Source organism: Equus przewalskii, chromosome 2 (genome assembly GCF_037783145.1).
Source record: "Equus przewalskii isolate Varuska chromosome 2, EquPr2, whole genome shotgun sequence".
Lineage (NCBI taxonomy): Eukaryota > Metazoa > Chordata > Mammalia > Perissodactyla > Equidae > Equus > Equus przewalskii.
Window position 1 is genome coordinate 7,755,822 of NC_091832.1, and position 23,547 is coordinate 7,779,368.

At 52.5% G+C, this 23,547-nt stretch overlaps 1 protein-coding gene and 1 long non-coding RNA gene across 11 annotated transcripts in view; one reads left to right on the forward strand and one right to left on the reverse strand.

Annotated features, from left to right (window-relative positions):
• The first annotated feature begins 6,023 nt into the window (after positions 1–6,023).
• TTC39A (tetratricopeptide repeat domain 39A) overlaps positions 6,024–23,547 on the forward strand; it is a 51,094-nt gene continuing 33,570 nt past the window's right edge. For 2 of the 9 annotated variants that reach the window (XR_011537368.1, XM_070609684.1), the window contains exon 1: positions 19,060–19,219. Coding sequence is in view for 4 of the 9 variants with exons in the window: in XM_070609684.1 (XP_070465785.1) it covers positions 19,182–19,219 (38 nt within the window). In the remaining 5 variants the exon portion in view is untranslated. Of the gene's footprint in view, positions 6,207–18,213; positions 18,854–18,885; positions 19,220–19,578; positions 19,741–20,075; positions 20,167–23,547 lie in introns of those variants that run through there. The other 7 variants (XM_008519630.2, XM_008519635.2, XM_008519629.2 and 4 more) reach the window with 7 other exon arrangements.
• LOC139081896 (uncharacterized) lies at positions 15,519–20,749 on the reverse strand. Of its 2 annotated transcripts, none has more exons than XR_011537370.1 (2): positions 20,459–20,749; positions 15,519–16,037 (listed from the first exon to the last, which is right to left on the reverse strand). It is a non-coding gene; the product is annotated as an uncharacterized lncRNA (long non-coding RNA). The 2 variants fall into 2 exon arrangements; XR_011537369.1 differs by lacking the exon at positions 20,459–20,749 and adding an exon at positions 18,123–18,242.

Here is a 23,547-nt window from a genome sequence, read left to right on the forward strand (position 1 = left end):
TTCTTCTTCTTCTTCTCCCCAAAGCCCCCCAGTGCATAGTTGTATAGTCTAGTTTTTGGTCCTTCTGGCTCTGCTATGTGGGACGCTGCCTCATCATGGCTTCATGAGCAGTGCTAGGTCCGCCCTCAGGATCCAAACTGGCAAAACTCTGGGCCACTGAAGCAGAGGGTGCAAACTTAACCACTTGGCCATGGGGCCGGTCCCTCTACTGATTCATTTTAATCTCCAAGCAAACCTGTAAGTACTGTTATTCCCAGTTTAAAGATCAGAAAGCTGAGGTACCAAAAGGTTAAATACCTTGCCCAAGATCACAGAGCTAAAAAGTGCCAGAGCTAAGATTCACACCTAGACAGTCTGGCTTCGCAGTCCATGCTCCATCACTCTGCCCTCCCGAAGAAAACTTACATTACAATACTTTTGATGCATGGATCTCTGGTGTACCTCTTACTGCCAGAAAGACCTATATTGTGTGCTTTAGAAATGCCCAGTGAGAAAACCATTGTCATTCCATTCACCTTTGTTAAGGTGTATTGTATTTTGGGTACTGTGCTGGGCCAAGGACAGAGAAGACTCCTGTGAGGGCCTTGCCATCAGTGGCATAATAGGGGAGATATCTACTTACAGTTAGTGTCACAGCATTGCATATTGAGGATTATGATAGGAATGCTGAGCTACCCATAGGAAAGAGAGTAATTCTAGCCGAGAGGATTGAGGAAGGCTTCCCAGAGGAGGTGTCCCTGGGACACAGTGTTCTTACATGGTGACTGCTGAAATAAATAAAGCACAGTTCTCACAACGCCATATTATTTGATGTCAGGGTTCTGTGGACTGGGAAAGACAGTCTCCCAGGAGGCCTCATTTAAGGGCATTCATTACTTTAGTGAATTCAACCTGGTCCAAGGTCTGACCTTCAAGTTTAGAAACCTGATTTTCATCAGTAAAACAGAGCTTCCGTTAAGCAAGTTCACGGGCACTGATGTAGAGACCAGAATATCACTTTGCAGTAAAAGTTGCCACAGCGTTTGGAGTGCCCACAATTTGTTGAACAGGATTCCTTTTCCCTTGTTGGTGCCCGGATGCCTCCTGCCTCCGAGGCTTCTCCCTCTCTGTAGCCGGAGCTGCCCGGGCCCCTCTGAAGAACACATGTTTTAGATTAATATGTTTAATCAGGCTACAGTGTGGTTTGGCTGGTTGGGTTAGCTACAATGTCTCTTTGGGGTGACTTCGCATATCTTTGCTCTCATTCATTGTATGTGGGCTCTATAATAGAGTTTAACTCCTCCTAAGGCAAATTTTCCCCAGTTTCTGAGTTCTTAGTGAAACATCTCGGCCCCTGGGCTCTGACTCCACCCTTTTGTTGATCTTATTTATTGAGTGTATATGTGCAGGCCGTCTCCCTGACCCATCCTCCTCTTAAACCATCACCAGTGTCCTAACAATTCTGCCTTTTCCTATCTCTCAAATCTGTCCTCTCCATCCCCAGAGCCACTGCCCCAGTTCACGTCTTCATCTTCTCTCTTTTGGGCTTTTGCCAGTCTCCTAATGTCCTTGCCACCACTCTCTGTCTTTCTCTCTGCCTCCAAACCATCCTCCATGCTGCAATCAGATTCTTCTAGAATTGGAATCTGCCCCCATCACTCCTCCAGTGAAACATGCCACTGATTCCCGTCCTGTTAAAATTCTAACCCCTTAGAAGGTGTTTCCTTTGTAATCTTAATTTCTTACTGGCATTTAATCAGTAATGGCTTGAACATATAAGCTGGTTTTTCCCCTTTAAAGAAAATCTTGAGAAAATGCTACTTGAAGGAAATAAATGTACCTCTAATCTGATTGTAGAGTATGGAATACTTTCAAAATGTGCATAATTTTACCCTCTAACTTGATGTTTTTCAGACAGCAGGTTGTAATACATTAGTTGGGTTGTGAAATCAGTTTAGTGAATCGAGCAGATGGAAAATGTAAGTGGAGAGGTATAGTAGAATGAACTCCCATGTACCAATAATCAGCTTCAGTAATTGCCAATTTACATTGTCTTAGTTTATCTATTTTCCTCCCCACTTCCTCTCATGTTATTTTGCAGCAAATCTTATACTTCATTTGTAAACTTTTTAGTATGTTAATGAGCCATATTTAAAAAATTATGAAATAGAATTTGTTATTGAATATATACTGGGTCACGAGATAAAATGTTTGAAAGCCAGTGATTTTTAAACATTGCTTTTCTTTTTTTGATGAAGATTAGCCCTGAGCTAACATCTGTTGCCAATCCTCCTCTTTTTGCTGAGGAAGACTGGCCCTGAGCTAACATCCTTGCCCATCTTCCTCTACTTTATATGTGGGATGCCTGCCACAGCATGGCTTGCCAAGCACTGCCATGTCCTCACCCAGGATCCAAACCAGTGAACCCCGGGCCGCTGAAGCAGAACGTGCGCACTTAACCGCTGCACCACCGGGCTGGCACCTAAACATCTCTTTGCAAGTAAGAAATGTAGGTCCTAATGTTATGTATTCAGGTTAATAATAAAAAGATTATCTCATGGAGGGGAAGCTATGTCTTTGCAGAAAGATGCCACCTATTTTTCTTCCCCACCCCAGTAAGTGTATAGAATGTGTTCAGCTGCCCAAGTCCTAGGGGCCTCATCTCAGCCTCTCCTTTCTGTTTTCTCTGGAGTCAGAACTTGAGAGGACTGAGTTCTTTTATGGGAAGGAAAATAGAAGAGGAAAAGTAGCTGATGACACTTATTGAGGACCTACTCTGAGCCTGGCACTAAGGCTCTTAATATCTATTTCCCTGTATAATCCTCACACCTCTTAGATAGAAAACATGAGATATGGAGAGATGGAAGTGACTTGGCCAAGACCCCCCAATCTAGTAGAGACCAAGCCAGGTTCCAGCTCAGGTGCCTCGGCTCCGAGACCTGCTGTTCCACCGTACCAGGCTGCCTTTTGCTCACCTGGCCTTAAAGGAGCCCTTTGGGCCTAAGCACAAGAGAGATCGTACACAGTAACACTGGGCCCTAAGCAAGAACTGATGTTCTCAAAAGAAATACCTGATTCATTCCAGCTTCCTGGCCTTGCAGAAAGAACTCAGACCTCGGAGTCTTATAAACATGGGTCTAAATTCTGGCCTTACCATTTGCTAGCTGTGTGACTTTGGGTAAATCTTTTAACCTCCCTGGTCTTCAATGGGGATAAGTTACTTCATGGGGTTGTTGTAAAGATTAAAGATGATGCATATAAAGTTTTTATTCCTGTTATGTGGCAGATATTCACTAAGTAAGAGCTATCATGACTGTTTAAGAAGACAGAAAAGGTAATAATACCTTTTAGGAAAATGTCTATGATTTAATGAAAGGGAATAGACTTCAGTTATCTTGAGAGTTGATTGATACAGAACACTTCATCCCCCACTGATTCGGGATGAAACTATCATATAGTTGGAGGCATACATAGCACACACCCTGTATCCAGCACTATTCTGTTTCATTTGCATTAACTCACTTTGTCCTCACAGCAACCCTTGTGATAGGTGCTGTTATTATCCCCATTTTACAGATGAGAAAACTGAAGCACAGAGAGCTTAAGTAATTTGCCTCAAGTTCACACAGCTATCAAGTGGTGAGACCAAGATTCTAACCCAGGCGGTCTGGCCCTAGAGCAAGGGAAAGAAGAAACCCTGCTCTGCCTTGGGCTTGTTCTGAGATCCGAGATAAGCTGTGGGAAAGTGGTTTATAAATGCCCTGTGCTTTCTAAGAGCTTGTGTGGCCGGCAGACTGGGGCTGGGGCTAAGATGGAGACTGAGTCTAGCTGCTTGGGTTGGGTCCTAGCTTTGCCACTTGACTAGCCTTTTTGATCTTGAGCAGATTGCAGATTAATCCTCTGCCTCACTTTCTCTAACTATAAAGTTGGTCTTGTAAAAGGACAAACCTGATAGGATTATTTTGAGGATAAAATTAATTGGTACATGTGAAGGGTTTAAAATAATGCCTAACATAGTTGTAAACAAATGATGGTAATGATGAGGAAGAAGATGCTGCTGATGAAGGTGAAGATGATGGTGAAAAAGGAGAAGAAGAACAGGAAACAAGCCTTGAAGTTGGGCAACCCTGGGATTGAGTCCCAGCTCCTGATTTGCTCTCAGGAACATTTCTAAACTCAAACATTTCTAAACATTTCTAAGCTCTGACTCAAACGTTCTCAAAACAGAGTTGTCCAGATTAGAGGTGGGGATAAAGACCCTCAGCACAGTGCCTGCTACTGAGTAGAAACTTGACAAATCTTAGTGTCTTCTTCATTTACTCAACACTGAGCACCTATGTTGTGTAGAAGAGGTGCTAGGCTTCGTGGAAGACACCGATGGGAGACATCCTCTGTACCTTCAGATAGAAATCTGAAGAGTGAGACTAACACGGTCATTGATGACTGATATAAGGGTTGAAAAACGTAGTGCTAAATACTGGAGAGAGACATAAAAATGTAACATCTGAAGGAGAGATTCCTCCCTTGGGAAGATACAGGAGGGCTTCCTGGGGGAAGTGGTGTTGGCTCAGAGGCTGGGAAGGACTTTAATCCCACCTGGGATTAGATTGAGCTCTGGGTTTAGAGGAGACCAGTTTGAGGCCCTGTGGTATTGATGCCTGTCAGCCCAGGAGGAACTTGGCTATCTGCAGTGCCCAGTGCTGCCAAGCTGGACAAGGCTCTGTGGGCTGAGAGGTTTGGGCCCCTGGGTGCACTGTAACTGGAATTTCCAGATCTGGAAGCTGTAGCTCTGTGGTCAGATACGCAGCATTCTCAGGCCCTTGTTGATTTGCCAGGACCATGACATGAGTGTCCAGAGAAAGAGGGAAAGTTCATGTTTTCTCTGCTGCCTATCAAGGAATAGAGAGAGAACCTGCCCAGGTGATCCTTGAGGCTTCTGCCCTCTGCTGTGCTTGGGCTTCCTGCTCCATGCCTGGCCCACCCGCAGACCACAGGCAGGCTGGGGGAAGCACCAGATGACTGTGAGACCTGGCTCCGCACGCAGCTTGCTCTCAGGGAAGTCGGTTGACCCCTCTGAACCACATAATATGGGAGTGAGTGAGTATTTAATAAGATGAAGCCAGATGAGAATTTGTTTAAAACACCTGGCTTAGAGCTTGGCACCTTCGAGAATGTCAGAATCAGTCACCATTTATTAGACACATGGTTTGTGTTGCACAAGTGCCTAGGACACAGGCCCAGCCCAAAAGGAGAGGGAAATGGCCCCTTATCCACCCTGCCCCTGCCGCGTGTTCAACCCCCATCCTCTCTTACTGAGAGAAGTCTCCAGGGATCCTTGAATCCATCCTTCATGCTGGACATGGAGTGATCCTTCTCAAATACCTCCTCAGGGCGCTCCCCAGCTCCTTGTCCTTGGTGGAGCCGCCCTGGGAGGCCTGCTGGACTGCACTGCCGGGTGCTCACCTTGCTCCAGAGCCTATTCTTCCACTTGTTAGTAGTTATTTACAATAAAAATCAAAAACTCACACGACCTAAGACAAAACACGGGGTTTCAAAGAAAGTTTGTACTGGAGACGGGCTGCCTCTCTTACTCCTCTGACTGCCACCTCCCACAGGGGTCTGGGATCAGAAGTCTGTGAACAGGGTCGTGTCCCAGTGCCTTGCCTGGCCAGCAGCCTCTCCTCTTAGGCGCAGGCAGCTCTTTCCTGCCTCTCTGCTCCCCTGCTCTGTGCCCTGCTCTTGTGGCAGGCCCCAGCTGGTGACCCCATTTAGGTGCAGCCCTGGTTAGGTTCTGTACTTAAGGCAGGAGGGAAAGGCGTTGGTGACACCATTGCCCATCAGCACGGAGGAGGCTCTAGACTGGGAGCGGAGGGGCCTGGGGTGGGTCCTGGGGCGGGCACTGGCTTCTGTGTGCGCTTGGACAAATCCCTGGCCATCCTGGGCCTCGGTTTCTCCTTGTAACTAATGATGGGTTTCCCCGGCTCTGGATGGGAGTGGTCTTGCCGTGGGACCCCAGGGCGGCTCCCGAACACCGACGCCGTTGCCAGGGAGGGAGGCGCCCGCCGCGGCGAGGAGGAGTCGCCGGTCCCCCTTGCCCGCCCCGTCCAGGTGTTGCCGCCGGAGCCGCCGCTGTCGCCACGAGGGGACGCCCGCGTCCGCGTCTGGCCCGGGTCCATGGCCTGTCTCACCGCCTGGAAGGGGGCGGCCTCCAGTAAAAGAGACCGCAGGTACCGGGCGGGGGCCGGGACTCGCGGGAGGCGCGGAGGCGACCGAGGGGCTGCTGGGGAAGAGCCGACAGCAGGGACAGCTGAGGGGGCCCAGCTGGGGACAGCAGTGTGCGGGCTGCTGGCGCGTGGTCATGGCGGGAGGGCCGGGGAGGGGCGGCCCGGCCCGTCTCACCCCCACCACGTGCCCCCTGCTCGCGTGTTACGGCGTCAGCAGGGATGGGCCTGAAGGATGCGCCCCAACCCCCATCCCGGTCCTCCCGGAGCCCCGCTTCCGGTGCCACAGCCTGTGGGTCACCTGAGAGGGCAACTCAGGGGAGCTGGACCCCGGGCGGCCTGGGAGTCAGGTTTGGGCCCTGCGCCTCCTCTCGGCCAGCCACTCACGCACCTGATCCTCCCCATGAGCCTAGCCGTCCCGACCTCTAGGATGAGTTAGTATCTTGAGATGTGTTTCCAGGAGAGAGAGGATAGTCCTGACCTCTCTTCTGAGCTTTGACCCCCAATTCCTTCTTGTTTACATATTTAACCTTCACCCTGCTACCCCCTGGAGAAGGGTAATCCACTGCCCTCCCAGTGCCTCTGACTGTCCTATGAGCACCTCAAACTTGGCAAGCCCCAAATCAAACTCCACATCTTCACTCTCAAACCTGTTCCTCCTCCTGTGTCCCCATCTCAGCGAGTGGCATAGTCATCCACCCAGTTGCCCAAGCCAGGAACCTGGGAGTCATCCTGCTCACCTCACCTGCCCACCCCAGTCTCCAAGTCCTGCTGATTTTATCTCCTGGATGTCAGTCAAAGCTGTTCATTTCCCTCCGACTATTGCAACAGCCCCTAACTTTCCCAGTTTCTCCAGTCTCCCCATTCCCGTGTATCCTTCAGACTGGTCTCTCCTAAAGCACAAACCAGGCCATGTCATTTTTCTGCTTGAAAACCCTTCCGTGGCTCTCTCTTATTTAGAGGTTGAAATTCAAAGCCCTGGAGTGGGGAGTCCATGGTGTGCCCAGGCCCATTTCCCATCACTCCCTGACCCTCACTCTGGTCCAGCAACGCCAGCTGGCCTTGTATGCTCCCACGTCCGTGCTGGGCTGCTCAGGGCTGCCTCTGCCTGGAATGCCATCCTCCGCTCCTGACATTCACCCCATAAGACTCGACTCTAGGTGACCTCTTTTAGAGAGCCTTTCTGACCCCAACCTAGAGTCTTTCAGGGCTCCAGCATCTTTGCTTCCCCCTCATGGCTCTCATTCAGTCTTTCAACAAACGTTGAGCTCTTACCCTGCTCCAGGCATTGTACTTCAGATATGGCGTTACTTCAGACACACAGATCCCTGGTCTCAGGAGCCCATGTTCTATTGGGAAAGACATACTAAACCAGTAGGCAAGTAAACAAGCGGACACCAGAAGTAGATGCTGTGTAAAGCTTAAAATAGGGCGACGTGATAGAGACTAAAATCGACCATGTCCAGAGCATTCTGGCAGTGAGGACAGCTTGCATCAAAGCCTGAGGCGTGTCTTAGGAGCAGAACTGTGAGTGGGTGGTTGAGGATAGTGCCTGACAGTTAGGGAGCAGGCTGCCCGGCACACACAGGACCAGGAGTTTGGACTCATCGTGTGTTGGGAAGCCACTGGAGGACGTCAGGGAGGGGATCCACGTGTTTAAAGATGACCCTGCAGCCTATGGAGAAAGGATTTTCGGGACCGAGAGGCCATTTCAAACTGGGTCCCGGTCATCCTTTTCTGTCTCCCCTCTACACATGGAGAGAGGACAGGGTTCCTCTGCCCCCATGCCGCCGGAGCTCAGCACGTGGGGCTGAGAGCGCCCTTCGGTTTTCATGAGGATGTGGGGGACTGATTTCTGAGAAGTGTGAGATCCCCTGGCTGGAGGAGTGAGGAGTGGCTGTGTCCAGGTGTCCAGGTGGATTTCTTGCTTGGGGCCTGCCCTACACGTGAGAACTCGGTTGTGCTCTGTCCTCTGGGCACTGGGGAGCCTTCAGAGTTTCAAATGTGTGTGTGTTGCTGATGTCACAGTGTGGAGGGAGGCAGGGAGACCCTCGGAGAGGCTGGCATGATGATCCAGGACCTATGTGGAGTGTGGGTTAGGAGAACGGAAGGAATGGGGGGAAAGAAGCTGAGAAGGAAGAACTGAGAAGTGGTGAATGGACAAGCTGGGAGGCGAGACCCAGCATCACTAATGATGGGAGGGAGGTGAGAGACAGGGAGGAGGAAGGGGAGAAGAGGGCCTCTGGCCAAGTAGAGGCCTCCGCAGCCCTCCAGGGCCTGTGTGAGGGGATGTATGTGAGGGCCTGGACACATATGCCTTTATGCTGTAGCTGGAACTTGCTGGACACAAGTAGCCAGAGAATTTTTTACTCTCAGTTGCCCCCACAAGGTCTCACCCCTGAGGCACAAACCTAGGTCTCTGTTCTCCCAGCTCAGGACCTGTGACTTGTCCACCTCGGCCCCTCCCCCACCACACTGCCTTGTCTCCCGCAGCCCGGCCGAAGGGTGACGGGCGTAGGAGGGTGTTCGTCCTCTGCTCTGCCACTTACTCCCTGGCTCTATGACCTTGATTCAGGTACTTGATCTCTGTGAGCCTAAGTTTACCCAGCTGTAAAATAAGGGCTACTCACTAAGCCGTGGGAAGACCCACTGAAGTCACATTGGTAAAGGACCCCACAGACAGTCGCTGGGGCATATTTGGTATTCATAAATGTGAGTTCACTGGTATGAGGTAATCTTCCTTCTAAGGTATTTGCATTGAACAGAAGGAATTCTGAAAGGTTTGGGAGCCAGTGGTGGGGTTCCAGGCACTAGCTGGGAACTGTTAGAATAGGAAAATGATGCTGGTGCATTTTATGATGGGGACTGCCAGCTACTCGGCCTACAATAGGGCCCCTTCCCAGCTGTAGCAGCAGCCTCCACTCATGGCTGCTCCTGCAGGAGACAGCACCAGGAACCAAGGGGCCAGTGAAGGTGGGCAGACTGCTTTTGAGAGAGTAATTAAGTGGGAGCCAGGGGCCTCCCTGAGAAGGGAGGGGCCCCGCTGTAAAGGCTGGGCACCTGCTGGGGCTGCTGTCCCCAGAATTCTTGCTGTGCATTGAGCCTGAGCTTGAGGAGCTCTCAAATACTTTTGGGTAGCATCTTTCAAATTTGGTGACTGGAATCCTGGGTCTGGACTCAAGGCCAGTGCTGCGTCTTCACCTCTGTGATTCTCAGAGCTTGCGAAATGGGGCATTTATTACCGGACTTGTGATTTAAAACTCCAAGCTTCCACGATGTTGAAGCTGCTGATCCCAGGATTCTGATCTACCCCATTGTCGAGGGCAGCTGGGGTAGGAGAGGGCACAGTGTGGTCCCTCGGATCCTCAACCCCTGATGAGGATACCACGGAAAATTCCAAGTAACCTTTCCCCTCTTTATCAGTTCCAGAGGGATTCTGACGTGCGACATTTTCCGTCCTTTCTTGAGGTCAATGGGAAATAGATTATTTAGGTTACAATTTCAGTTCTGCCAGCATGCCAGTTCCTGATATATCTTCAAATCTGTGGCTTTAGTTGCTTGAGTTGCTTTGTCCTTCTCCTGAAAATTTCTGCCTTTTCTTTTTTGTTTGTTTCTTTTTTTTTTTTTTTTTGAGGAATATTAGCCCTGAGCTAACATCTGCTGTCAATTGTCCTCTTTTTGCTGAGGAAGACTGGCCCTGAGCTAACATCCATGCCCATCTTGCTCTACTTTATATGTGGGACGCCTGCTACAGCATGGCCTGCCAAGCAGTGCCATGTCCGCACCCGGGATCCAAACCGGCGAACCCCGGACCACCGAAGCAGAACATGTGAACTTAACCACTCCGCCATCGGGCCGGCCCCTGCCCTTTCAACTCAGTTTCTCTCTGTGGTCAGCTCCACTCTCTCCAAATGCTCACTGACTTCTCCGCTCAGTGCAAGGCAGGACTGCCAGCAGCTTCCAAGCTCAAGTCCTGGGACAGTAGGACAAAGCAGTGAAAAGTACTCTGGAGCCACACAAGCTGATTTTGAATCCTGACTCTGGGACTTTCCAGCAGTGTGGGTTTCGACAGGTTGTTTAGCCTCTCTGTGACTCAGTGTCCTCGTCTGTAAAATGAGGGTAATGTTAGCACGTGCCTCACAGGGTTGTTTTGAGGATTGCATGAATTCATTTGTACAAAGCACTGAGCACAGTGCCGGACCCGTAGTCATGCCAACTGAAGTTCCTGATTATTCTGATTAGCCCTGCCAGGCCAGGCCAGGAAGGGGCATATCCATCAGCCCTCCCTTCAACCAATCACTGTGCCCTGAGAGGGCTCAAGTAAGAGGGTGCACCTCCCCTGCAGCCAGTGGGGCTGGAGAGGAGAGAAGGAGAAACAATTCTATGAGAACAAGCTGGGGTGGGGTGGGAGTGCGGCATAGTTGTGGCCACTGAGCTGGCCTGAAAATAAAGCCGTAGTTTCAGGAAGCGCCCCAATGATTTGCTTGGAGCGTCCCTGCCCATCGTCTCAGAGCCTTCCAGCTTGTTGTTGACACCCTGGGAGCTGGAAACGAGTCCCTCGTTGCCCCCTCTGGTGGCCTGTGCCACCCACCCCCCTCCTGTGATTGTAGCCTTGCCAGCCCCAGCCCCATTCTCTCCCTGACGGTCAGCCCCAGCCTGGCCTGGAGGGGGTCTGGGGGAGTAGTCCCTCAGGCACTTTGCTGCTCTATCACACTATCCCAAGGGTGGGACAGATCCTTCCACTAACTCCTCACTGCTTGACTAGGACCAGGCTTTCACCTTTAAGAGCATCTTCCCTTAGGAAGCAGGGAACGAGCAACAGAAGGTTTTTATGATTCTGTGGCCCCTCTCCAAGCCCCTCGGCCATCCTGGAGGGAGCCTTCCTGCAGAACTTCCACTTTTGGGAGGGCCTAAGTTGTGTCTTCCAGCATCTTCCATCCTGGGAGAGAAGAGGAAATTTCTTGCTTAACCCAAGACAATCAAGACTTGCTTTCCTTTCCCAAGATCAGACCTTTCCCAGCTGAATGGCAGTGCAGATATCTACTGCTTTCAAGGTCCGGCCCGGTGGTGTGGTGGTGAAGTTCGCACCCTCCGCTTCAGTAGCCCGGGGTTTGCAGGTTCGGATTAGGGGCGTGGACCTAGCACTGCTCGTCAAGCCACGCTGTGGCGGCCCACATAAAATAGAGGAAGATTAGCACAGATGTTAGCTCAGTGACAGTCTTCCTCGAGTAGATAGAGGAAGCTTGGCAACAGATGTTAGCTTAGCACCAATCTTCCTCACAAAATTTTTTTTAAAAATTACAGCTTTATTAGAAATTACAGCTTTAAGGTAAAATCCCTCTCCCAACCTACTATGTGACCAATTATATTGTAACCAGGACAATTATATTAGGACTTATGACAGTGGGTGGGACATCAGGCATCCCATCCAAGTAGACCTGGGTCAGACACTCCATTCCTTTTTTTTTTTTTAAGGAAGATTAGCCCTGAGCTAACTGCTGCCAGTCCTCCTCTTTTTGCTGAGGAAGACTGGCCCTGAGCTAACATCCGTGCCCATCTTCCTCTACTTTCTATGTGGGATGCCTACCACAGCATGGCGTGCCAAGCAGTGCCATGTCCACACCCGGGATCTGAACCGGTGAACCCCTGGCCACCGAAGCAGAGTGTGTGAACTTAACCTCTGTGCCACCGGGCCGGCTCTGCCACTCCATTCCTTTTAACTCCCTTTTTTGCCGGTGGGATGCAGTCTGTCCCTGCTTGTTCCCTCCCCCAGCCTTAGGTGTTTCCCTTCTCCCTCGCAGAGTCAGCTCTGGCACGCAGCCACCCCCTGAAAGAATTCATCTCTAGCTAAGAAACACCGTGCCCCAGATAGAGCGTCTGAGTCTCACATTGAAGGTAACTCTGCTGCCTTCCTAAGAAAATGGGGGGAGAGGGGACTTCCTTTACACCTAGGTGACTGAAGGGCACACCCAAGACTGTCCCTGAGCACAGGACAGGCCAGTCAAAGGGAGATGACATCTCCACAGGCTCAGTGCACAGCACTGCACTCAAATTGTCACCTTTCTCCTCCTTCCCTTGCCACTGCTCCCTCCAGCCCCAGCTCCTCTCCTGGACACCCTCTGAACTGGGCCCTGCTTCCAGAAAGCCCCCCTCCCCTGCCACCCTGCTGCCTCAGTCATCTGTAATAACAGCGAGATCTGCCCTGGACTGTGCCCGGACCTGATGTGCATCGTCACCTTCCATCCAGTGCCCCTGATCAGGGAGGCCCTGTTGTCTCCAGTTCTAACAGATGAGGAAAGTGAGGTCTCCTCGTGCTTTCTCCAATGCATAGACATTAGGATTTTCTTTTTAGTACTAATTTTGTATTCTACTTTTTAAATATATTCCCACCTTCTAGAAAAATCATTCCTGCAAATAACATTTATTGAGCACCTACTATGTGCCAGGCACTGTTCTGGGCACTGGGGATATATTAGAGAACAAAACTGGGGGGAAAAAAATCCCTGTCCTTGTGGAGTTTAGAATTTAATGGGGAGAGACAGAGAAGAAATGAATAAGCAAAATATACAGGATGTCAGATAACAAGTGCTATGGAAAAAATAATGCAGGGCAAAGGAATTGGGAGTACGAGGGTGAGGGTTCCATTATAAATAGAATAATCAGGGAAGGCTTCATGGAGAAGGTGACATTTGAACTGAGGCCTGCAGGAGGTGAGGGAGTCATCAGGTGAATATCTGCAGGCAGAGCATCCTAGGCAGAGGGAATAGCAAGTGCAAAGGGCATATTTGGGTGCGTGCCTGGCATATTTGGAGAACGACAAGGAGACCCATGTGACTGAGTGAGAGAGAGAGTAAAAGGAGATGGTATCAGAGAGATAAGGGGTGCAGGTCATGCAGGGCCTCGTGGGCATGAGAAGATATTAGCATTATACTGAGCAACATGGGGAGCCAGGGTTTTGAACAGAAGAGTGACATGATCTGACCAAATGGGTCTGACACTGCATGGAGAACAGACAATCAGGGGACAGGGGTGGGAGCAGAGATGCTAGTTAGGAGACAATGGAGCAATCCAGGCAAATAAATTCTTTATTAACACAAGGTAACTATCTGCAGAATAGTTCACCCTGCAAATTCACTATCATTCTTTGAACTAATTCCTTGTTGATGGGCATTTAGGTTATTTCCAGCTCTGTCTTTATTATAGAAAACACTATGATGAACATCCTTATATCACAAATCTTTGTTTGTGTCTGTGGTTCTTTCTTTTTTTTATTTCACTTGAGGAAGATTCACCCTGAGCTAACATCTGTGCCAATCTTCCTCTATTTTGTATGTGGGTCACCACCACAGCATGGCCACCAATGAGTGGTGTAGGTCTGCACCTGGGAACTGAACCTGGGCCATTGAAGCAGAGTGCACCGAACTTTGTGGTTCTTTCTTTCTTTTGTTTTGTTTTTTTTTTGAGGAAGATCAGCCCTGAGCTAACTACTGCCAATCCTCCTCTTTTTGCTGAGGAACACTGGCCCTGAGCTAACATCCATGCCCATCTTCCTCTATTTGATACGTGGGACGCCTACCACAGCATGGCTTTTGCCAAGCGGTGCCATGTCCACACCTGGGATCTGAACTGGCGAACCCCGGGCCGCTGAGAAGCAGAATATGCAAACTTAACCGCTGCTGTGGTTATTTCTTAAGACACGTTTGCTGCCCAGGTGTTACTGGGTCATCTTTCTAAAGCTGTTGGTCTGTAATTCCAGTGGCCCTTCAGAAGGAGGATGCCACTTTCTATCCCTACTAGCAGTGCCCAAGGTAGCATGTTTGCCCTGAGGTATGTAGTAGGTGTCCAGTGAATGCTGCTGTCCCTGTGGTCCTGGCCAGATCTGGGTGCACATCTTAGGGGAAATCTCTCTTCTCTGGATGGCCATGAATGGTTCCAAAGCCTTTCAGGTCCATTTTGCTTATTTAATCCTCGCAACAATCCCGTTGTCCCTGCAGTATAGGTGAGGAAACTAAAGCTCAAAGAATAACAATAAGGCCCTGTTCCAAGTGCTTTGTGTATATTGCCTCGTTTAATCCTTGCAACAACCCGGTGAAGTTGGTGCCATCATGATCCCCATTTCAGAGATGAAGTCGCTGGTCCAGGGTGTCAGCTGGGGTGGGCAGGTCAAACCTGCTCTCTGAACCACTCCCTGCCCTGCCTCAAGCTGGTCGGGTGACTTGCTTGGTGCTACACAGCCAGGATGTAGTGGGGCCAGGAGTCCAGCAGGTCTTCCTGGCTCTGCAGCCCAAGTTCTAACCTCCAACAGGATGCCTTTCAATGCCAGAAACCCCTCATTAGGGCTCTGCCTCTTCTTTCAATCAGAACTGTTCTCGGTCCCTCGTGCCTGACGAGGGGTCCTCCTTAGACCCTCCCTTGGCAGCTCCTGGAGACCAGACTTTGTGGAAGAGTTCAGATCCCAGAACTGAGACCATCCGAGCAGGCAGGGCCCTTGAGCTCCTAGTCCACCCTTCTCTCTCCTTTATATTTGGTGGGAAGAGGGAACCTAAGGGGTCAGAGTCGGGCAGAAACTTGCCAAGGTCACACGGCAAGCGGGAGTCAGGGTCCACGGGGAGGGAGGAGGCTCGGCCAACGAGTAGGCCTAGGTCCTCCCTAAGGGCTCCTCCCCGGGGAATATTTAAGAACTGTGACTGTCGCAGTCAGTCCTCCTCCTCCTCAAGCGCCCTTTGTTGATGGGCCTGTTTACTTGTAAATTATTAACCAGCCCAAGCCTGTAACCTGCTGGGTGGGGCTCACTCTCTTTAAGAAACCCCAATTCACAGTCACCAGCTCAGCTGCGTTGGGAGGGCTCTGAAGGGGAATTCTAGGCTGGTAGACATGATGAGGTGGGGGTGGGAGTGGGGCCATTTCATGTCGGGGAAAGGCCAGCAGGAAGGGACTGAGAAGGGAGCTGAGATAGGGGAAGGGGACCAGGGGTCACCTGAGTAATGCTCAGTGAACCTCGATGCATCCCTGAGAGGTTGGCACCATTACCCCAGGTTACAGAAGAGAAGACCAGGGTTGAGAGAGGGAGAGGCAAGGCTGACTTCACAGGTTAAGCTCTTTCTGCCACAACGGCATCACTTTTCACATGCTCACACCCCCATTTCTATACCTGCTCCCCCCATTTCCACACACTTTCCCTACAGGATAGAGTTGAGACCTGGGTTCAGGCTGTGGCTGGACCTGAGTCCAAGTCACACTCGGTCCAAGCCTCAATGTTCTCCTCTGTATGATGGCAGATGAAACTACTACAGAGCTTTCTGGAGCATTCTGAGGAGGTTTCATTAAGCAGATATTTATTGAGGGGCTTCTTAAGCTGAGAGGTGGTGTAGGTGAGAGCGGTCCCTGGAGGTCCTCAGGCCATTGAGAAGTGCTCCAGCCCAGCAATTTGTTCTTGCAAGTTGGGGAGAAAATGAAGGAGGAAAGCAGGCCTGGCATCTGCCAGGCACAAAGCACCAGGAAACAGGTCCCCCAGCAGGGGAGGAAGGGGCCCAGGACTCAGGATGCTCTCCTGGTCTCCAGGGCTCGGTAATCAGCTGGTGGTGGGGAGGGGCGGGTGACCTGAGCAGGGTCATCTCCGGTGGGAGGAAATAATGGTGACTCGCAGACTCGCCAGGGTTGGGGCTGGGCCAGAGCTGCTGGGGGCCAGGAAATGCCCAGGTGGACCCCTCCTGAGGGGTGGGCCACTCTGAGGCTCGGACCCAGCAGGTGAGTGGCCCAGCTCTTGTGGTGTGGGGAGAGCTCCAGCGCAGAAAGCAGCTCGGCTGCGTATCTTGCCTGCCGAGCCTCAGCTGTCATCTGTAAAAGGGGGAGAGGAACAGCAGTGCCTCACCACCACCGCCACCAGAGCACCCACATGGCTCTGTGCCACCCGCCAGGCATTCTTCTGGGCACCTTACAGACATGAATTCTTAATCCTCACAACGACCCCTTGGAGCAGGCTGCATTAACATGTTACTCATGAGGAAACTGAGGCTCAGAGCAGTGGCTAAAAGTGAGCAGTGAATGAGATAATCCATGTTATATGTGTAACATGTGTGGCACGTAATAAGCATTGGATGAATGAACATCAGTCGTTATTATAATCATTATGTCAGAGGGAAATTGTAAAGTGCTGGGCCCGCTGTTGGTGTTTGACACAGATGTGTCTGACCCTCCAGGAGCTCCCAGTCTGATGGCAGAGCCAGTCACATACAAACCTCCCTCCACCATCACCACACACGGATGCTATCAGCCAGGGTGATTAGGGTAGGTCAGAAGGGGTTAGGGCAGTGTGTGCCCAGGAGGCTCCTGACCCAGCCAGGGCAGGAGAGCTTCCTGGAAGAGGCAGCATCTGAACTGAAACCTATAGGGTGACTAGAAGTTTTAGCATATGGCAGGGTTTTTTTTGTTTATTTGTTTTTTTGAGGAAGATTAGCCCTGAGCTAACATCTGCTGCCAATCCTCCTCTTTTTGCTGAGGAAGACTGGCCCTGAGCTAATATCCATGCCCACCTTCCTCTACTTTTTTTTTATATGTGGGATGCCTGCCACAACATGGCTTGACAAGTGGTGCCATGTCCGCACCCGGGATCCAAACTGGCGAACCCCAGGCCACCGAAGCAGAATGTGTGAACTTAACCCCTGCGCGACTGGGCCAGCCCCTGGCAGGTTCTTAATAAATGTTGGCTGAGTGTGGTCAATATTTACCTTGAAGCTAATGTAGAACCCCCTCCCAGGGCTCTGGGAGGACCCTGGCAATCTTATATTAGTAAAATTGTATTTTGTTTTTTTAAAAGAAGGCTTTCAGGGCCAGCCCTGGTGGCCTGGTAAAGTTCACTGCACTCTGCTTTGGTGGCCCAGGTTCAGTTCCTGGGCACAGACCTACACCACTTGTCTGTCAGTGGCCATGCTGTGACCACAGCTCACATACAGAACAGAGGAAGATTGGCAGCAGATGTTAGCTCAGGGCAAATCTTCCTCAACAAAAGAATTTAGAAAAGTAAAAAAAGTGAAAGAAGCCTTCTGGGGCCGGCTCTGTGGCGCAGCAGTTAAGTTCACACGTTCTGCTTCCACGGCCCAGGGTTCGCCGGTTTGGATCCCAGGTGTGGACATGGCACTGCTCATCAAGCCTGCTGTGGCAGGCATCCCACATGTAAAGTAGAGGAAGACGGGCACGGATGTTCGCTCAGGGCCAGTCTTCCTCAGCAAAAAGAGTTGGATTGGAAGCAGATGTTAGCTAGGGCTGATCTTCCTTGGGAAAAAAAAAAAAGAAGCCTTCTAATTATAAGCTTCTGAATAATAAGTGACAAGGGAGAAAGGTGCGTTCCAGGGAGAGGGAACAGTGTGTGCAGAGGCCTAGAGATCTGAACATGCATGGCAAGTGTTAGGGCTCCCCAACCTCATCACCCAGGCTCCTCTTTACACACATTGCGGGTCTTGCCAGCATCACAAACTCCAGCTGTCATCAGTGTGCCTTTGGGCGTCCCCATGCTCTCATCCATGCTGTTCTCCCATCTGGTACACCCTTTCCCTACTTCATTGTGTATAAATAATATAAACTTCAAGGCTCAGCTCTGTGCCCACCTTCTCCAGGCTACATAGCGCTCCTCCAGCCTATATAGCACTCCCCCTTATCTGGATTCTTATGGCTGATGGTGGATGTCTTCATAGCCAGGCCCTTATAGTTAATGATCTTTTCCATGCCTTTGTCTGAGAATCCCAGAGGTGGGATGATTCTTGAAAGTGAGCATCTGGCCTCTGCCCACATATGGGTAAGATTAAGAACTCACTACCTTTCCAGGCAGCCTGTTTAGATTTAAACAGTAATCCCCTAAGCGTCACCCCTCCCACCAGGCCCAGTCTCCCTGGCTCTCTCGGGACTTGGTTGGAGCCCTCTTCCCACCATGGCTGCTTCTGCAGGCTCCTCCTCTTCCCTCTTCTGACGTCCTGGGGCTCAAGGCTGATCCAGGGGCGCTGGAGTCCCACCTCCTTCTGTCCCCTGCCTTTGTGAAGGGACAGCTCTAATGGCAGCCACGTGCTCTGATGAGTCACGGCTCAGAGCATCTGGGGCCTAGAGGTGGCGGCTGGTTAACTCCTCGTGGGCCAGAGGCTCTTTCTGCCAGAGGACCAGGTTGGCTTCCGCCCTGGCCCTAGACACGTACCGCAAGGCAGTGCGCCCAGTGGATAATTGAGTGTCATAGGTGACCCCCATATAGGCACCGTGGATTCAGGGGAAAGGGGACCCAGGGGCCAGAGGCAAGAGTGTACACTGCGGAGTCAGGAGAGCTGGGTCCCAATCGCAACTTGACATTTGTTAGGTGAGTGGCCATGACCAGGTCACATGAACTCTGCGCTTGTTTCCCCGTCTGTAAAACGGCAGTGATGGGGATTATTTGAGAAGGCGAGTGTGGACTGCTGGCCAGCAGAGTGCTAAACCGCATTCTTTCCCGCCCTCTGGGGGCCTGCAAACGCCCGCGGCCGGGATGGAAATCCAAGCCCGAGCCTGGAGGCCGCGCCTGTCTGCACGGACGCCCCTCGCCAGCGCGGCCGGACGGTGGAGGGCGCTGTGGGGGCGGGGAGAGCGACGGGCGGCAGACCTCAGGTCTCGGACGGGAACTTTCTGCCTCCAAATAGGTGGGGCTGCGCGCGGCAGGAGCGGGCTCCGGGAGCCGGGGGCTGCGCGCAGAGGGGCTCAGGCCGGCCCGCAGACCTCGGGCGCCGGGCCCTTACCTGTCGGAGCCGGGGATGGGGCGCATTCCGCCCAGGCCCCGCTGGGCCCGAGGCCCCGGGCGGCGGCGTGGCCCCACTGCGCGGGCGGGCAGACCGAGGCCCGGCCCGGCCCCGCCGCCTTCCCCGCCCCCGGCGCGCCCCTCCCCGGCCGCCGCGTCCGCACCGCGCCCGGCTCGGGGTTCGGCGCAGCACCTGGGCCACGGCGGCGTCCGGCGGGCGCGCCGCCCTCCCCATGACCACGGCCGGCGCCCCGGGCTCTCTGCCCGCGGGGTAAGTGCGCGGCGGCCCCGGGGGCGCGGGCGGCGGGCCGGGGCGGCTGGGGGCTGGGGCCGGGCCTCCCGCCGCCCGCCCGCGGCCGCACTGCGGCGCCCGGCCCCCCGCCCGACCTCCGGGGCCGCCGCCGGGGCGCGGGGGGCTGCAGAAAGGAGGAGCAGAGGGGAGGCGCCGGGGCCCGGGTCGGTCACTCCCCTTTGGGTCCCAACTTTCTCCCGAAGCCGGAGGTACAGCCACGTTCAGAGCCGCCGTCCTCCTCGTGGCGTTTACACCTGTGGGTGGGCTCTGTGATCCCCTCCATTACGGACGAGGAAACTGAGGCATAGCTCTTAACTGACCGGTCTTCGGTCACCCAGGAGGTGAGAGGTGGGCTTGGTGTTAGAACCCAGCTCCGTCTGATGCCGGGGTCCACACCCGCAGGCCACACTGCCTCGTCTTCAGGGTTATTTGGAGGAGTTAAAAGGCGAAGATATGAACCGACCGGCCCCTTGGGCGCAGCAGGAACCGGGGTAGTAAAAGTGGGTGTTGTCACTCCCAACAAGGCTTTCCTGCCCCACCCCCACTGAGGGACCCTGTGGGACCCCTACCCTGCCCCTGCAGCGGCGACAGCTGCCAACTGCTGGGAGACGTGGCGACTCTGCCTTTCCTGGGCCCCAGTGGGAAGGGGGTGGCTGCTGGGAACCCCGGCTGTTGGGAATCCCCCGCTGCGGGGAGGTTGCTGGGTGGAGATCCGGCCCAGGTGAGGTGGGGGTGCCCGCCTTATCTGGAGCCTCATCACCAGGGTCAATATTTGCCAAGGGCCTCAGGGCTAACACATGACCAGGGAGGTAACCAGGCTGGTGCCAGCTGTCAGCTGGAGGCCTCTACAGGGCCTGTGCGCGCCCCAGGCTGAGGGCTTGGAAGTGGGCTGGCTGGTGGACCCTGGCCTGGGGGAGGGCTGCCTGGTGAGTCTTGTCTTGAAGGATTGTGTTGTCTGATTTTGGCCAAATCCTTTATCCTCCCCAGACTTCTGATCCCTCCTTTGGAAAACACGGAAACTGAGCTGGCTGCTCCCTTCCTGCCCTGGGCTGCATTTGTAAATCTGGAGCCTGGTTAGGTCCCTTCTCCCCAGCCTTGATGAGCACCACCCCATTTGGCCCAGAAAAGTGGTTTCCAGGAGAGAAGGCAGGCGTGGAGCAGGACACCTATCAAAGAATCCTGAACTCCCACGTTCATCCCTCTTCCTGGCACACTCACCTCCCTGCCTGCGTCCCCTCTGCAACTCTGGGCTCCTGTGGCCTCTCCAGCTCGCTCTTGTAGCGCTGGCAGCTCTCCCTCGTACTGAACCATTCCTGGCCCCCTGCATGCCCTCCAGGTCCCATTCTTCTTTGAAGCCGCTCAGGTCCATTTGCCCCTGCCCCTGGTCGGTGCCACCCTGGTGGGGTCTGAGCAGAGCAGGGCAAAGCAATTCCACCTTTGCCATAGCCCCTCATTCAGTCACTCAGCTTTCCTGAGGCTTGCTCTGGGCCCAAACGCTGTGTATGAGAGTCAGCAGTGAACAAACCAAGCTTTAAATCTCCACCCCTTTAAAAATTATGAAATATCTTAAACCTTCAGGAAAATACAGCAAATAATGAAATGAACTCCATGCTCTCGCCACCCAGCATTTTCAGATATTAACATTGTGCTCCATTTATTTCATATTCTTCTTTTTAAGAAATAAACCATGGCAGAGACCACTGAAGCCCCTGTCGGCCCCTCTCCAGAGATAATTGCCGTCCTGAAGTTTTGGTGTTATCATTTCTCTGTTTTTATTCTTTTGCTAAAAAATAGTTTGTTCTTTACAATTTTTATGTAAGTGGAGTCATACAGCATGAATCATCCTCCAGTTTGCTTTCTCGCGCTCAGCTTCAGGTTTCTGACATGTAGCCTTCTTGATCCTTTAGCTCTGGTCCCCACTCGCCCTGATGTGTGATAGACCACCCGATGTAGAGACATCCAGTTATTTCTTTATCCAGCTTTCTTGATGGACACTGAGGTGGTTCCCAGTGTCTTGCTATTCAAACAGTGAATATTCTCTACAGCTGTCCTTTGCACATGCGTGAGGGTCTTCTAGGTTCCCCGTAGGAGTGGCTCCTGGGTCACAGGATAGGTGCGCTCAATCTTTTCAACTTACTTAGTTTCATTATAAAAGCTGTGCTGCTCCCTAGAAGAAATGATGGAATATATCATCTTAGAAAAAAAATAACAATCACTACCATTTCCTGAGTACTTCTGATTGCACTTTACGTTGTCTCAGTTATTCTTCACAACAACCCTGGGAGGTAGGCACTGTCATTCCCATTTTGTTGACGAGCAAGTTGAGGCTCATAGAGGTTAAAGAATCTCCCCAAGTTTCTCCAGGAAGTAATTGCTGAGCTGCAGCTTGAGTCCAGGGTTGTCTGCTTTCAAAACTCTCAAAGGCCATGTTGCACTAGGCATGCCACGTCGTTCCATGCCACATACTTTATGCAAAGCTAATGAGGACTCAGGAAGCAGAGTCACAATCACATTTGCAATTTAGAAAGGTCACTTTGGAAGCGACAGGTCCCCATGGACAGGTTGCTTCACCCTCTGAACCAAAGTTCCCCCTCGTGGTGGAGCAGGGAGTAAAAGCCAGCTCTGACTCCAGTCACCTCCCTGAGTGACTTCCTCGTACTGCCCTGTACCTGCCTCACCCTGACTGCCCTTAGGGTAGGAGGGACCCTGAGATCCCCCAGCCCCACCCAGCTCTGCCCATCAGGCACTAAGGTGGCAGCTTCCAGACAGACCAAAGCCGGGAGGTGGAAGAGAAGAGGGGAGTGGGGTGGCTCCAGGCCTGACACACCCTCCCACCGTCCAGCTCCCTTCTCACTTGGGTCTCAAGTGCCCCTCCCCCACTATGCCAAAGCTCCTGGCTTGGTCACCAGCCCTGCTCCATGTTCCGTCCAGGAGCTCAATGCTCCTCCATGCCTCAGTTTCCTCAAGGCACAGTGGAGAGGCCACCATCACCACTCGGGAGCTCAGGAATATATTGGTCACGGCCTGGCAAGGTGGCTTGGAGCAGAAATGCCTTGAAGACGTGGGGCCGCCTGCAGAGAAGTGGGGACCTCCGTCACTGCCAGGGGAGGAGAAGGGTTTGGCAAGGTTGCTTTTGCTGAAAGCATTTCTGCCTTTTCTCAGGCTCCTAGGAGGAGACTAGGTTCCTGTCTTCACTTCTTTATCTGTCAAATGCTGATAAGGGCGGCTGCCTCTCAGGGCTGGTGGGAGGAGTGACTGAAGCGGAGCAGTCATCGATTTAGATAACGCGAAGTGATAATCTCGTGGTGCTGATGGGGTCACTGTTAATGCTGTTAGTAAGTCAAGTAGGGCCAGGGTCCCTGGTCCTTCTGAGCCCCCTGCCAGCCAGGACGCCCCACCTCGTCTTCCACTTAGCAGGCCTTGCCGAGCTTCTGTCTTCCCACCCTGCCTTGTGCCTCCTCCTCACTATGATGTCGTGCCTCCAGTGCTTTCCTTGCACTCTTTCCCCTTCTTGGACGTCTTTCTCCATCTTGTCCTCAATTCAGCGCCGTCTTTTCTAGAAAGCTTCCTTGAGTGCCCCACTCCCATTTCTGGACCTCTTCACCCCCAGTCATTCCCATGATCTCAGCCCTGATGGCTCTGGCTGTCACTGCCTCTGCCAGCATCTGTCGCTCCTGCTTCTATAGACCTTGAGCTCCTCAACGGCAGGCCCAGGTCTGGGTCAGGTCTGGGTCACCTATGCGTCCCTAGAACCCAACCCCAGGCCTGGCCCAGAGCGGGAGATTAGTGGGTATTTGTGGGAGGGGAGAGGGAGGAAATCAGCCCCAGGGCCGCCCCGAAGCAGCGCCCAGTCTGGTGAGGTCGCCTCAGACCCCTCACTACAGTTAAGCAGAAGAGGTACTGGGGCTGCCAGGGGAGGGAATAAGGCTCTGCGCTGTCTGTCCATCTGTTTGTCTATCTCTCTGTCCATCTTTCTCTCCAGGTAGACCAAGCGGGCAAAACTTCTTCCTTGGTGGTGGTGGGGTGTGTGCAGAAATGGCAGGCAGGCTCTTGCCTCTGGAATTGTTTGGCATGGACCTAAGCCAGGATAATGGACAACTCCCTGGGGTGGAGCTGGTGGGCACTGGCTCAGGGAGACACGGGTTAGAAGCCATGCTTGGGTATGTGATCTTGGCGAAGTCACCTCTCCTCTGCCTCAGTTTCCTGTCCTGCAGTGGGGGTGATAGCCCCTCCTCTCAGGGCTTTGTGAGGGCTCAAGGAGAGAATGCAGTTATACTCGCCGGGCGGCAGGTGCTCGCTGCCTCTTC